The following is a 15,443-nucleotide window of genomic DNA, read 5'->3' as shown; positions in this document are numbered from 1 at the left end:
GTAAATGTTATGAAGTTGTCAAATTCATGGAGGCAGCTATAACTTTACTAGAATTCTAATTTTTGCTTGCAAGCTCAAATTTTATCATTGGCAACAAATACAGTGTTTTCTTCCTTGAAGTGATAGGCTCACTTCATTTTTAAAGAAAATATCTGCCAAATTCCCAAGCCTGAATAATCACAGTTTGTCTCAGTTGTTCAAATGAAACTAGTATTCTACAAAATAATAATAAAGCTAGTGCAGCATGCAAGTCAAATAGTGACACAACTACAGTTCCTCACTTTGATAAACAGCAGAGGTGCTTTACGCATACTTCTTATTTCTGCACACAGAATATTAAAGAAACTTGTATTCAAGGATTGAAATTTAATAAACATGGACGTTCTTCAGTGAAACTGGCTCTTCTCTTTTTATCTTCTTTTACAAGCAAATGACTGGCTGTGAAGAACACACATACCAGCAGTTTTACACATCATCTTTGACTTTGGCACCATCAGTGCAAATGTCAACCCAGTAAAAAGGCCAAATAACATCTTAGTATTACTATGAAAATTGTTTCGACCTTGTGGAACCCCTGAAAGGGTCTCAGGGACCCCCTCCATGGGCCTTTAGACCACACTTTGAGAACAGTTGCAATAGACTCTGAATGACCATTCTGGGTATCTGAGGAAATGGCATGGCTTTCCAAACCAGTGGGCACAACTCAGGGTAAGAATATAAAGTAGTAAGTATTTGATTTCTGTCTTAGAAGAGCAATTGAATTAACTCTATGAGGGTAAAGGTTAAATTAAAGGCACAGCAATGAGTCTCTGGTTTCCCAGGTGGCACAATAGTAAAGAATCCACCTGCCAAAGCAGGAGACACAGTAGACACGAGTTCTATCCCTGGACCGGGAAGATCCCCTGAAGTACAAAATGGTATCCATACTTCTAGTATTCTCGCCTGGAAAATTCCATGGAGAGAGAAGCCTGGTGGGCTACAGTTTATGGGGCTGCAGAGTCAGACATGACTGAGCATGCACATGCAATGAGTCTCTGGTTTGAAGATAAGCGAGGGACGGCCAAATGCTCCCTTTTCTATCCCCTTCTTCCTTTTCACCATTATTTAGCTCTTCTCTCTCCTTCCTATATCCCCTGACCTGGGAAAGTTAAGGGGCTTGCTTGGCAGAACGTAACTTAAGCCAGGGGTACCAATTCAAATGCCTCCAGGGGTTAGTCATATAAAGAGTGAAGAGCCTTGGGGGTCCAGTGTTGCCAAGTCTTAGTTTTTCCAAAACACCAGAAATCCAAAATTTTAAAAAATGTTTAAATGTTGACAACCAACTAAATTAAATAAATAAAAAAAACCATACGGAAACAGCATGAGTCAAACAAAGTATACCAGCGATCAGCTTACGACCTCCACTTTAAGCCATGAAGCGACTTGAACTAAATTAAAGTGAAAGACTGGAAAGACAGATGGGAAACCTCACGTATGTTATCTTGCTTACAAACCATCTCCCTTAAGATTCCATACCCAGAGGTGAGAGAAGGGAGAGATTAACTGGGTTTTTGTAACCTGGCCAAGGAATAACAGAGCAAGTCACTCTGTACCATACTGGGAGTTAGAATTTCAAAGATTTTTTGCATGGGTAGTACAGAACAAATTATCATCAAAATAGTATTTTAGGGGGAAAAATGGGAGGGAGAAACACCAAGTAAAGAGAGAGTACCTACTCTACGCTAGACTGTGTTGATTGTGATACTTTATTTATTTGTGTACTTGTTCATTGCCTGTTTTAGATACAGTCCTAGGGCAGGACTTTGTCTTTTGTGTTCACCATAGTACCTTCCCCTCACTGCCTGGCACTTATACATAGTGTCTGAATACACAGCATGTGCTCAATAAATATTTCTAAAGTGAATGAATGAATCACAGTATTTTTTCATTATACAGACAAATAAACTAAGACTGAAAGAGAAAATGCTACTTGTTCAAAATCATTCAGCTAGTGAAAACAGGGGTAGGAAATGAACCAGAACTTTTGTGTTCTTTCCATGAATTTTATCATCTAAAATAAAACTCAAGAGCAATTGAATTCATTGTGCTATTGGATGAACTGCCCTCAAAGATCCTGGCATTCCTCCCTTCACATTTTGCTATTCTGAGTTTAACGGCAGCAGGGTTTTCCATCCTAGCTTCCAACAAAGCTGTTAGGAATGCATTTGCCACATAGAACAATGAGATTTTTTTTTACAAATCTATCCAACACAGAAAGGAAGGACTCTTAGTCCTCGAATTACATTTATTTTTACTTTGTGATGAAGAAAACCTTGTGTGGTCCTATGAATTTTCCCCTAAATGCCATATTGTGGGTATATCAAAAACTACTGATAAAAGCAAAAACAAAATAAAACAAGCAAAAACCCTGAACCTGGTGTAGTTTAAACTGGAAACCATACGTGCTGATGGTGCATAAATTGGTACAATCCATTTGGAAAAAATACACATACATATAGTAACATAAAATGAATCATAAAAATGTTCATATCCTATAATACAGTAATCTCACTCCTGGGAATTTATCCTAGACAAGTTATTCAACAGAAGAAGAAAAAAGCCACATATACACCAATGTTCATTGCATCATTTTCTCCAATAGCAAAGAACACAATGAGAACAATAAGAAAAAAAAAAGAAAACACATGAGAAAATGGCTTAGTAAATTATAGTATGTGCTGAAGATAAACTACTAGCTGTTAAAAATAATAATCGTGAATACTGGGTAGTGATACAGAAAAAATGTAATAGTATTAAACCAAAAACAGAATACAAAAGGATTTGTATACTATGATCATCAGCTTTGCAGATAGCTATGTCTCCACGTGAATAACAACTGAAAGGTAATAATCAGACATGAAAACAGTATTGTAAGGTATTATAATTTGAGATATTTGCACTTATATTTTTTCAAATTTTTCTTTCATGTTTTGTCTTTTCTATTACATGTTAAGTTTTAAAAGTCTTTCTGAAGTAAATTCAGATCTGAGTTCTCTCAAATTCTCACTTAGAAAAGACACTCTGACTCGTCCCATCTTAAATTAACAATCCTCTACTTGAAAACGGAGAAAGAAAAGAAAGTGAAGTCGCTCAGTTGTATCCGACTCTTTGTGACCCCATGAACTGTAGTCTGCCAGGCTCCTCCGTCCATGGAATTTTCCAGGCAAGGATATTGGAATGGGTTGCCATTTCCTTCTCCAGGGGATCTTCCTAACCCAGGGATCGAACCTGGGTCTCCCACACTGCAGGCAGACTCTTTATTGTCTGAGCCACCAGTGAAGCCCCACTTGAAAAAGGAGAGCAATATAATATTTCCAAATGTACGAATCTAAAGATGGAGAGCAAGAAAGCAAGGCTGGATGCACCCAAGCTGTTGTTGCTGTCTGAAGGATCACTGATGAAATCAGGAACCCAGAGAGGAAAGGAAGAGAAAGGGACCACCAGGGCCTTCTTCAGGGTGGCAGTGTGTTCACAAGGCCACCTGGAGAGAGGGCTGAGGGAGTAAAAAGGTCAGCACTGCAAATACCTGTTTCACCAGGCTGCTGCCCAGCATTGTCTCCCTTCTGCTCATTTCACAGGCATTTTCTGAGGCCCTGACTCTCTGAGAAGAGTCCACGTGTCTAAGATGTCACAGGCCATGCTCTACTTCAGAAGAGATGTCACAGAGAAAGAGGTCTCTCAGGGGTCATGCCCAGGTTCATGCCCCATGTGCCCGGTGAGGTCACCCAGTACCTCATGTCTAGCTCTACTTAACTTTGCATATACAGAATTCAGCTTTGTTAGCTCTCTCAGAGCTGGCTGACCCAGGGAAACTGACCCACACTGACAAACCCCACGGGAACCTTATGTTAAAGTTACATGATTACCTTGGGAAGAAGAGGGAGCTGGCTAGAAAACCAAAAGCAGACAACTGTCCAGGGCACTCTCCCTACCCTGGAGATCAAACTATCAATAACAAGAATGTCAGATGAACACAGAACCCAACTATAGTGCTGGGCCACTCAGGAAGGCTTTCCATTCAGATGGATGGCCTGAGGGATAGATGTAGCCCGTTTGTAACCAAGAAACCTGACACAACTATCCAGAAGCAGTGTCCCATCAACCACTCTACCTCCACACCCTGGGCTATCTATCTTGGTCCTTGCTCCAGTTCCTATTTATTAGACACTTGAAGGTAACCTTTCATTCCCCAAACTCTGCCCAGCTTACCTCCATTCACAGACCATCTTACCAAGGGTAGTTTCCAGGTAGCTCAGCTCATTACTTGTGCACTTACAGGTCACTTTTGATGTCAAATAGAGGATGATGTCTCTTAGGCCTTGCCCCCAACTCTCAAGGCTCTTTGTGCTAGTACAGACAGTGTGTGAATAAGGATTGAGGGAGTGATGAAGACCATAATGCTGTGAGGTCAGAGAGGGAGTGATCACTGAGTAAAAAGCAAGAGATCTGAAGAAAAACCTAACGCTAGGTCTAGGCTCTGAATCGCAGCTGCTCTGTAGCCTCTGGCAAATCAATCAACCTTCTGTGTCTCAACTCTCTCATTCACAGAATGGGGCTAATAGAGTTGCCCACTCAGGCAGACATGTTTTGTAAACTGCAAGGTGTATTTGGCTATTCTTACTGTGGACTGGAGTGTTCTTGAAGAAGCAGAATGTAAGGTAGGACTTAAAGGTTGAAGAAACTTCAGGGCATCTGGTTAGGAAAAAGATAAGTACTCCAGGCATGAGAAATGACACTAGCACAGGAAAAAAGGTAGAAGGGATGTACCAAGTTTGGCTGCAGTAGGAAGCTTGTGTAGGGAAGAAGCTCAGGTTAGTTTGGAAAGGCAAGTGGGCTGTATTCTGTAGCTAACAGGGAGTTCTGTCCCAAACATTTTTATGAAGTGAAAGGATGAAAGTCATTTTGGAAAGATTAACCTGACAGAGGTGTGAAGGATGGAGGGATTGGAGGAGGTTTAGAATGCAGACAGGGTGATCACAACAGGGTGCTGAACTCCAGATAAGAGATATGATAAGGGTGTTAATGAAAGCTGTGCTTTTTAGCACAAAGGCTAAAAAAGGAGGATAGGTATAGAAAAAAGGACATGATGACAATGTATTAGAGGAAAAGAATGTTCGGGGACAATTTTCAAGTCTTCCTGACATCACTATATAGGTTGCCAAGGCTGCTCACCAAGATATAGAATAAGGAAGGCACCAGTGAGCTGGAAAAGAGTCAAGTCTTTGGATTTGTCTATCTAGTTTATCTTAGAATGGCTGAGACACTAACCAGAAATTAACCATAAGTGAATATGATTGTGGAACTCAGCAACAGAGATGTAAATTGAAGCCACTCAAGACGAGTTCACCCAAGAAGACTGTGTACTATGAAAAGTTAAGAGGGGGACAGGCAGAAGGCTGAAGAACACCAATATTTAAATGGTGGACAAAGTTAGAAGAACCTGAAGGGAAGATGGAGAAGGCAAGAGATGAGCTAGAAAAAGAAGTCAAATGGGTAAAGTAAAACAGAAAAAACAAGTGGTATGAGGAAGGGGCCATTCAGTTTGGTGTTTGGTTAATTGATGACACTGGTAAGAGCAATTTCATTGAAATAATGGGGCTGAGAGCCAGACTGCAGTGGATTGAACAATGAATGGGAAGCTAGCATTAACAGGATTTGTTGACTATTCTTTTGGGGAAAGTGAAGTCGCTCAGTCGTGTCCCACTCTTTGCGACCCCATGGACTGTAGCCTACCAGGTTCCTCCATCCAGGAGATTTTCCAGGCAAGAATACTGGAGTGGGTTGCCATTTCCTTCTCCAGGAGATCTTCCCGACCCAGGGATTGAACCCGGGTCTCCCGCATTGTACGCACTTTACCATCTGAGCCTGGCTGAAAAGGAAAGAGCAGAGGTAATAAACAGAAACAAGCTAAACAACTTTAGCTAAACTATATTTCAGCTGAAGGGAACAAGGCACAGAAAATTCACACACACAGCACACACTAGAGTTAACTGAGGAAGGTGATCCTGAACACTGGTTAAGACTTAAAACGGGAGAGATGCCTCTTCCACTTTAGTCTACAAAGGGAGGCGAGAACAGGTGCATTCATTCACTTAAGGATCATTTGTTGAACATGTACTTCATGCCAGGAGCTAGGAGTGTATGGGTAAAAGAAAACAATTCTCCAGCCTTTAAGGAATTTGGTATGGTAGGAAAGACAAATATAGATCAACAAGTAGAAGAGTTTTGTGGTAGATTTTAAGGTAGCACAGTGGGGAGAGGTAAGCAACTATAACTGAATGAGTCAGAGTTCTACAAGATGAGACTCTTGCACAAAGTCCAGATCCAGGAGCGGTTCTCTGGTCCAGAAGACGAGGTCACGCGCATGCTAAGTAGGTTCCAGTGAAAATTAAAATGGACGGGTAGATTTACAGTCTGGAGAACAAAGAACCCTAAAGCAACCTGGTGTAGAGGTCCCTGAAAGGAGCTTGTTTAAACTGAAATGTCCAGGGCAATGGCACAAGGGCAAAGGAGAAAGGAAGACCTTGAGCCCACTCAGGAGTGTGGGCCGAGCAAGTTCCAGAGGGTGGTAGAGACATCTACGAAGATTTCAAAGGGAGCAGAGAGAGAAGAGACCGGGTGGGCACACTGAGGGTCAAACAGTTCCTCAATGCAGCCAGGGGACACGCAAGCAACCGCTACCGCCCGGGCCGAGACGACCTCCAAGAACACAGCGAGAAGCGCGGGGTCGCTCAGGTATGGGGCGGTTGGTGAAGAGCTGAGAAACATGGTGGCCCCGACGAACTCCTGGGCCTTGGCGCTGGGAAAAAAGCCCGGCCCAACAGCCGCAGCGGCATGCACCTTAGGGCGCCAAACCCCGCCTTCCGAGACAGACATCAGCCTCTGAGCACGAGCGCCCGCGGGACAGCACAGAAACGATACCCCGCCCACTGCTGCCTCCGGAACAGTTCTGTAACTAACAGGGAGCCCACAGGAAAAGGAAAACGCAAAACCCGGAGTCGCGCGAGACCCGCGAGCCAAAGAGGCCCCGCCCGCGACCCTGCCTCCCAGACAGGAAGTGAGGCGATTGTCTCCGCCCCGTCCTCGATAGATCGCGAGACTTCGCGGAGGCCTTCCTCTTTCGTCTAGGCCGCCGACATGGTAGGTGGTTCGTGAGGATGGTCCACTTAGTCGTAGTCTCAAACCGCGAGCTTTACTCACCATGCACCCCAGCCACCTACTCCCAAGCTTGCCCTGGTCTTCCAGGGCTACGCGTGGCCAGCCGCGGGGCGGAGTGGCCGGCATGGGCCCGGAGCAGGGCGGGGAAGCTAGGGCCGCGTGTTCATCCAGGAGCTTGGATTCTCGAGACACGCGGGCCGGGGCGCCCGGGCTCTTCCTTGATGAGGCCGCACTGCTCCTGGCGTGGCCGTAACCTCAGTTTTGCTGACGGCGCCACAGAGCAAACCGCTAGGCTTGCGGGTCCCTCACAGACTGGGCAAGGTTCCCCCCCTGCCCTGCTTCCCTTCGGCCTTCTCACTAAGTACCTTTTCCCATACAGCCATCCAGACTAAGGAAGACCCGGAAACTTAGGGGCCACGTGAGCCACGGCCACGGCCGCATCGGTAAGTGCTCTTTCCCCATTCTGGTCGGCCTTGGTCTATCCCTGCCGGCTGCTAGCTTGTCAGTTAGTAGGTAGCTACGTGAAGTGGGTTTGTCAGAGCTCATGCCATTGAGTTGGCTTGAACTAGATCATTAGCTGTTGACTTTTTATTTGAGAATCGTCTGTGCTCCGGTTGTAGAGAATTTCACATGAGTTGGGAGGTTGGAAATGGGGCGAGACCCAGTATTGAATTGGTTGAAGGCATGAAGTACTGGGTTAGTGTTATGTGGAACACTGCAAAGTGATGTTTATCCCAAGAGTCTTGAAGGAACAACACTGCTGGAAGAGATATTAAGCAAAGGCCCAGAAGTATGGGGAAATGCTTTTGCTACAATAATATTGACGGGTTGGAGAAGGCTACTTTAACCATGTAGCTTTGTGTTCCTGCAGGCAAACACCGGAAACACCCGGGAGGCCGAGGTAATGCTGGTGGCATGCATCATCACAGGATTAATTTCGACAAATAGTGAGTGGTTTTTGCACTGTCCTTTTACTGACACTACTAGCTTGGGATTTAGGGGTAGAGGGTAGTTAAGAATGTCTTCAGCGGGAAGCAAGTCTCTCACTACTCACAAACCTTGTCTGTTGCTGGTTTTTCTCTAGTTCATGTTTGGTGTGAACTGAACTTGTCATCACTTGTCGAGGCTAGAGTCACGCTTGGGTATCCACTGTTGCCTTAGTGTGCTAGAGTCCTCGAAGAGTAACTGCTGACCTTATTCACTGGCTGTGGCCCTTATGGCATAGTCAGTCACCAGGTTAGTGACATGCATCAGATTGACTTAACACAACCTTTAGATCTATTTATGCCCACAACTTAGCAGGGTGGTATTAAAACTACTTGTTTAGGAGTCTGGTGTGATAGGAGGGTGTAGAAGCTGTCAAGTGATCTGAATTCTAGTCTTAAGATTTGTTTTACTCAACAAGTGGAGTTCGTGCTAGGTTGCTTTTCTGCACAAGTGAACAGTGTACACTGTAATGGAGGGAGATGGACTGTGAAGATGGTAAACATAGCTCAGTTGGAGTGAGGTAATGAAAATGGTTGCCTTGTTTTCCCAGTCACCCAGGATACTTTGGGAAAGTTGGTATGAGGCATTACCACTTAAAGAGGAACCAGAGTTTCTGCCCAACTGTCAACCTTGATAAATTGTGGACCTTGGTTAGTGAGCAGACACGAGTAAATGCTGCCAAGAACAAGACAGGAGCTGCTCCTATCATTGACGTGGTGCGATCAGTAAGTGACTATTTTTGCCCTTTTATGTGCCTTTCAAAATTGTGGATAATATACATCCAGCTACCTACTAGACAGTTCCTTCAGTAGAACTTCCACCAGTAGTTCACTGACCAGAACTGAACTCTTGTTCAGTTGTGATCATGTAAAACCTTTGAAGAGTGATACTTTACTCTCTTATTCATTTATTTCATTTTTCACTTGAATTTTATCTGATCAGCTATCTTATTCCTACTGTCAATACCCTGGTTTCTCATCCGAACTTAGGTAGTAATTTACGTTAGCCGGCTCTGGTCTGTTTTACACAAGGCTACAATGAGGCACAGCCCTTCGCCCTTTATGTTTCTTATAAAATACAGTCCTGATATGTTCAAATGATATTTAAGGCCGAACATTATCTGAAGAGATCCCTTCCTGCCCCCCCAAAAAGGCATTTTTGTATATTATTAGGAGTCTGGTCCTTGTGTTCAACCTTACCTTCCATGGGTATGGAGGTAGTCAGAACCCTGAGGAGATTTTCAGTAAAGTTAAAATTCCCTTTCTCAGCCTGTTCTTTGAGCAGTTCTGATGACTCTGGCTTCTTGGAACTTTATTGGAAATGTGATTTTTTCCTTTTTTGCTTATCAAGTGGTAATTGAATAGGAAAAGGGGGGTTGAGCTCTGCCCAAGACTAGAGTCACATCCCGACAGCTTTTGTCCTGGTGTGCCAGAGTCCTCAGATAGAACCTGCTGTCTTGATTCACTAGTGAGGGCAATCGGTGCCTCCGTGAGTGCCCAGATCAGAAACATGCCTTCCCTGGCTCCTAGATGAAGTGGATTGACAGGAATCTTTCTTTATACTCTTCGTGACTGCCGTCGTGCATTATAAACCCTTTTCTCTGTTCTTCTAGGGTTACTACAAAGTTCTGGGGAAAGGAAAGCTCCCAAAGCAGCCTGTCATCGTTAAGGCCAAATTCTTCAGCAGAAGAGCTGAGGAGAAGATTAAGAGTGTAGGTGGGGCTTGTGTCCTGGTGGCTTGAAGCCACATGCTGGGAAATTCATTAAATGTTAAGTTCTTTTCTCTGGTTTGAGTGTAGGTTCTTTGGCATTTCTACCTCCCTACGTGTACAGAAACCCACCTAATAGATTCTAGGAATACAGGTATCAGGACCTGGGTTCCTCTGCCAACTCCCCTCAAAGTACAAAGAGGTAACACTAGCACTTACCGGCTTTGGCTGGTTACATAATTTGAGGCTTCTCCCTTAATGAGACGGATACCTGTTGATAAGGTAACTTTATCTGATTGTTGAAAGGTCTCTTAGAATTGTATGCTATGAATTTACAGTGAGTGGGAGAATGTGCCCTTTTAACTGTTCCATGGAGCTCAGGGAGCAGAAACTCAGTTTTGAGGTGGAACGTTCTTTACGTACAAGATCTCTGGGTCACATTGGAAACATGGGACAGTGATGGGAGTGGCTCTTGGGAACTTAACTTTCTCCACCTGACTTATTTATCTCAAACCAAACTGTTGCAATGGGGCAACACGCCAGGGCTTGTACAAATAGAGTGGTTTGTGTGTGTGCATCTTTTAGAGAAATTAAGGCTAAAGGGCTTCCCTGGTGGCTCAGACAATCTGACTGCAATACAGAAGACCGGGTTTGATCCCTGGGTTGGGAAGATCCCCTGTAGGAGGAAATGGCACCTCACTCCAGTATCTTGTCCGGAGAATCCCATAGAAAGAGGAGCCTGGTGGGCTGTAGTCCATAGGGTCACAAAGAGTCAGACACGCCTGAGCAACTAACACTTCAGACCAGAAACCAGAATCAGGTTTTCTAGAGTTTGTATCTCCTGCAAAACTAAGATGAGCTTGTGTGCTGACAGGACCCTCTTAATATTATAGTACATTATAATTTGCTATAGTTTGACTGTTTCCCAAGATTTTGAAGGTGTTTTTGACCCATCATAAAACTTCCGGGGTAGAAACCTGACCAAAAGAATAGTTAGGATGGCACTTAAGCTTGCTAAAACTGTACTTACAGGTTTAGTCTGGTAGAGGGTTGTTTCTGTATTGCTCTGTAGGGTCATAAATGGATTGGGAACCATGCCTCTCTATGATGGGACCAGTTTGTCATGACAGCCTTTACAGGATATTGGGGATGATCAACTGTAAAGAAGCACAGGCCTGGAGAATACAGCTACTGATCAGTGTGAGCTGCTGTGTTCATCTTGCTCACCATTATTTATAGTTATAGTAACCAAGCAGGCCCTCTGATTACTTACTCCCAGGTAGTAATACTGCCAAAGGAAGTTGTGTGACTGGTGAAAAACCAAACATGCCCCAAGATAATGAAGAGCGACCTAGTGCTCTCTACAAGGAGATCCAACCAGTCAATCCTAAAGGAAATCAGTCCTGAGTATTTATTGGAAGGACTGATGGTGAAGCTGAAACAGTACTTTGGCCACCTGATGTGAAGAACCGACCCTGATGCTGGAAAAGACTGAAAGCAGAAGGGGACGACAGAGGATGAGATGGTTGGATGGCATCACCAACTCGATGGACATGAGTTTGAGTTGGTGATGGACAGGGAAACCTGGCATGCTGCAGTCCATGGGGTCGCAGAGTCTGACACGACTAGGCGCTCTCACATGTAGAACGACCACTTAGCTTGTTGTATAGCACCAAAGGCAAACGTTATGTTTTGATTTTAAAGTGAAAGGTGTCAGAGCTGAGATGCAAAATATAGCCAATGCATAGGAAAAGTCCCTGGACAAGCCTGCCAAACTTGAATTAACCCGTCCCACAGGCACAGGCCCATACTGACACTACCTCCAGTGGCTACAAGGTGCACGTTGATGAAGTTGTAACGAATATACGGGGAGCAGAGCTTTTGAATCAGATATCCCCCGAACTCGGTGGTCCTCAACCTTTTGCCCTTTAAAATAATTGTAGGAAATGTTAGATTAACAGCTAAATATACCATAATTTATGAAAGTCCTCGTCAAAACCATAGGATTTCAATTCTCAATTCAAGTAAACATTGCTACTAGCCCAGCAGCAGCCAGCCCGTGGGATGAAAACCAACCAAAGGCGTGCACCACTGGCAGGGGGTACCGGAGTTCTGGCAACTGGAGCCAGGCAGAAGTTGGCGCTCCAGCTGCGGATCTCTGTTTCCCCGCGAAGATCGGAGCCGCTTCCGCAGGTTAGGAGGTTCTGGTTCCGGCGTCACTTTGACCTCCCACACCGTGGCCGGAAGTACGTACAGAGTCGGCTCCACCATTTCCGGCAGTGGGCGGGGCCGCCTGTGGCGCTCGGGTTAGACGGGAGGTTTATTTCGACCCAGCACCAAGTGCGGCTTGGGCTCAAAGCTGAGTTCTCCACTGCCCTCGCTGTACTCGGTCCCGCTTTGGCCGCGCAAAGCAGGAACTGTGGCCTTTCTGTGCGCCTCCAAGATGAGAATTCCAGATTTTTTTAGAATTAAGTTGCCATTAAAAGATGAGTATTCGAGATACATTTGGCTAAAAAAAAAAGTGGTTGCGCTAGGAAAGTTCTGGAAGAAGAACATAGAGATTTCCTCATGAGTTGAAAGTGTATGTTTCATTTCTGGTTCTGCTTTGCAGCCCAGTTTTTGTTTAACTTTGATTTCCACTTAAAGTTGGCTTTAAAAAAATACCCTATTTACCTATCTTTATAAATCAGTCATTTGGGGTACAAGGTGAATTACAAGGCTATTTACAAAATAAAGGATGTTATTTTTAACAAAATTTAAACTTGAGTTGTGATATAGTTAGTTTTCTTGGCGTTCTAATTCCACAAACCCTCCAGTGTGAACTACAGTTACCTTCCAAGGGCATTCCAAAATACTGCCTTTAAAAAAAAGCCCAGCCTTCTCATTTCAACACTGTTCACCAAAGCATGTATGGTAACTCACTGAAAAAGAGCATTTAGAAAGATGTAATAGCGCAACCTGCCGTGCTCTCAAAGTTACCTGATGACAGGAGAAAACCCAGGGGCCTTTCTTAACTCCAGAATGGAGGTGGGCTGACAGTTCGACTTCTGGTAGAGGAGGCAGCATTGCCCTGCTCCTGAGCAATCTCCCAGAAAGGCACTAAGGACACTCGTTTTCAGTAGTGGTGATACCATCCTCTAGAGGGGCATTTTGTAAATGTATGGGAGCATTTGTGGTCACAATCGTGGAAAGGAAGCAACCAGAGATGCTTGATGTCGTGCAATGTATAGACTGATTCAAAACACAAAATCTAGCTTAGAACCCACCTAATTTCATTTCACACAATAAAAAAGATGTTTGTTTTTGTTTTTTGTAGTTTTCATATACTTAGCAGTTTTGGGGGATTCCAACTATTGTTTAAATCCGGGAAACTCATAGTGTTTGGTTCAGAATATTGCCCAAAACTGTTCATCTCAGAAAACTCTTACCAGCGGTTAACACCTAATTACTAGTATCTGAGTTGCTAATTCAACACTTTCTGCATGGGTAGCTGTTGCATTCACAGCAATGTACAGGTGTAAGCACCTGACTTCATTATACCTTCTAATATGGTTGTACCCAAGTATTTACATATGTAAATACATGTTATTTTATGACAAAATAACTTTCCTTTTATTTCTCCCCTTTTATATTACAGTTAAGACTATATCACAGTTAAGATGTTTAGGTAGGTTATATTATCTATGGATTTCATTTCAGGATAGTAATGGGGGGAGTTACAATATTTGCTATAGAAAAGGAGTATTGGATCTGCTAGGATTGAGAACCATCAGTTTAGAGGTCCAGACATCATGTAAAAACAGAACTGGAAAGAAACCCAAAACACTTCTGTCACCCTCAGACCAGGCCCCCCAGACACACCCTCCTCTACCTTTCAGATGAGACCTCTGTGCCTTGCCCATAGCAGTCACTGTACAGGCCCTTGCAGCCCATTCCAAGCCATTGTGTGCCAGTATCAGTTTTCCAGATTGGGATGAGCTGTGGCCATAGGTCGAGGGGGGTGGGGAACCCCTAAGGTTAAAATAACACTGTATTTAATGCTACATAAAAGGTACAGGTTTTAAGAAATATTAATTTACACTTATGTATCTTGTGATCTGATCACATATCCGAGGATTCTTTGGAGACATTAAAAAAGAGAGGGAGAGGAAAGGGGGCAGAAATAGGACCTTTGGAAACGATTATTTTATTAAGGACTCCACTTCTGTGATTCATGAAACCGAGTTAAAAGTGACAAGTTCTGGAGGTAACAACACCCTATTCTGGACTTTCTGGTTATAGCTGCTATCTTCTCTTTTTACCTCACCTGTAAAACCAGCCTCATGAGGCCTCAGTGAGTGTGCCCTCCTTTTCTTGGAAGATGCCAAAGCCAACTATGTAAGAGGCTTTTTCAGAGGAGACCAATATCTGTCTTCCTAAAAGACAAAACCTCCACTTTATAAGGCAGACAGCAACCCCAAACCACACACAGACTGGGACCTGTGCAGGCGTCACTGGAGATGGGGAGAAGGAGGAAAGAGGACTCCAGCAGGCATGGTCTCCTGTTTTAACAAGTAGGTTAGAGTGGAAGGACAGGAAAACTATGGTTCAAATCCTGCCAGACCTGAAGCCAATACCAATGAAAAGAGATCCAGCTTATTGCCCCATCCTGGAAATTTTCAAGGTCTTGTCTCTGCAAAGGCCTTGGGTGGAGAGAAAGCCTAAGCCACCCATATTCCCCACCTTACTTCCCTCCTTGCTTTTCCAAAAAATATAGCAAAATTTTCTGCATGCATGCACACCTGTAAGAGTTCCAATGGAAAAAAACTTCACAGCATGACATGGAAGAGCCATAAACAATGGGCCCGAGCTATGAGCAAACCCTGGGTTGTCTTTAGCTGGGCTTGACTCTACCAATGTTAGGGTACCCAGTGATGTCATAAGGGCTTCATACTGAATAGAAAAATGATAAGATTAACTTAATAGGGGAGCCAAGAGGCAATAAGCATTCTTTCCATCAGTGGAAACACACAGAATCTGAACACTTGGCTATTGGAGAGGGAAGCTAAGCTAGAACAATAATTAGGCATCTTCTAAGACCAGTCGTCACCGACTCAATGGACGTGAGTTTGAGCAAGCTCCGGGAGTTGGTGATGGACAGGGAAGCCTGGCGTGCTGCAGTCCATGGGGTTGCAAAGAGTTGAACACGACCGAGTGACTGAACTGAACTGAAGACCAGTCATATGGGGCTTGCCAGGTGGCGCTAGTGGTAAAGTCACTAGTGGTCTACCAGTGCAGGAGACGCAAGAGATGAATTTGATCCCTAGGTCAAGAAGATCCCCTGGAGGAGGAAATGGCAACCCGCTCTAGTATTCTTGCCTGGAAAATTCCATGGACAGAGGAGCCTGGAGGACTACAGTCCATGAGGCCACAAAGAGGCAGACACAACTAAGTGACCCTGAGCACACAAGACCAGCCATACAGCTCAGGCCAGAGAACTCAATTTCAGGGGAGGTCAGTGACCCACACAAAAGCTAAACTCTTAATCAAGTACTCAGTTCCCTGCATGAAG

General features: G+C 44.2%; 2 protein-coding genes and 2 non-coding genes across 16 annotated transcripts in view; 3 read left to right on the top strand and 1 right to left on the bottom strand.

Annotated features, from left to right (window-relative positions):
- Positions 1-7,663, bottom strand: part of TRIM66 (tripartite motif containing 66) — a 60,182-nt gene extending 52,519 nt beyond the window's left edge. For 7 of the 13 annotated variants that reach the window (XM_081540749.1, XM_081540746.1, XM_081540739.1 and 4 more), the window contains exon 1: positions 3,566-3,639. The gene's annotated coding sequence lies outside the window, so the exon portion shown is untranslated. Of the gene's footprint in view, positions 1-3,565; positions 3,640-4,248; positions 4,410-7,562 lie in introns of those variants that run through there. The other 6 variants (XM_081540750.1, XM_081540741.1, XM_081540758.1 and 3 more) reach the window with 6 other exon arrangements.
- On the top strand, positions 6,984-9,971 carry RPL27A (ribosomal protein L27a). The gene is made up of 5 exons (XM_081540788.1): positions 6,984-7,179; positions 7,577-7,640; positions 8,069-8,144; positions 8,735-8,909; positions 9,797-9,971. Exons 1-5 carry the CDS (start codon positions 7,177-7,179, stop codon positions 9,923-9,925), a joined length of 447 nt encoding a protein of 148 aa, XP_081396914.1. The 5' UTR covers positions 6,984-7,176; the 3' UTR covers positions 9,926-9,971.
- On the top strand, positions 8,317-8,446 carry LOC145528069 (small nucleolar RNA SNORA3/SNORA45 family). The gene has a single exon (XR_014070141.1). It is a non-coding gene; the product is annotated as a small nucleolar RNA SNORA3/SNORA45 family (small nucleolar RNA).
- LOC145528072 (small nucleolar RNA SNORA3/SNORA45 family) lies at positions 9,570-9,697 on the top strand. Its single transcript, XR_014070144.1, has one exon. It is a non-coding gene; the product is annotated as a small nucleolar RNA SNORA3/SNORA45 family (small nucleolar RNA).
- Positions 9,972-15,443: the final 5,472 nt, after the last annotated feature.

The sequence above is a fragment of the Giraffa tippelskirchi genome, chromosome 11 (genome assembly GCF_054371585.1).
Source record: "Giraffa tippelskirchi isolate mGirTip1 chromosome 11, T2T-mGirTip1v1.2.pri, whole genome shotgun sequence".
Taxonomy (NCBI): Eukaryota; Metazoa; Chordata; class Mammalia; order Artiodactyla; family Giraffidae; genus Giraffa; species Giraffa tippelskirchi.
The sequence above is the reverse complement of the archived record's forward strand: the minus strand, read 5'-3'. Positions and strand labels throughout refer to the sequence as shown.

Bases quoted from the DNA above. Each gene is read 5' to 3' on its own strand.
- RPL27A (XM_081540788.1), top strand. The intron at 8,145-8,734 runs GTGAGTGGTTTT...TTGTTTTCCCAG, and splicing joins AGGATTAATTTCGACAAATA to TCACCCAGGATACTTTGGGA. The intron at 8,910-9,796 runs GTAAGTGACTAT...CTGTTCTTCTAG, and splicing joins TCATTGACGTGGTGCGATCA to GGTTACTACAAAGTTCTGGG.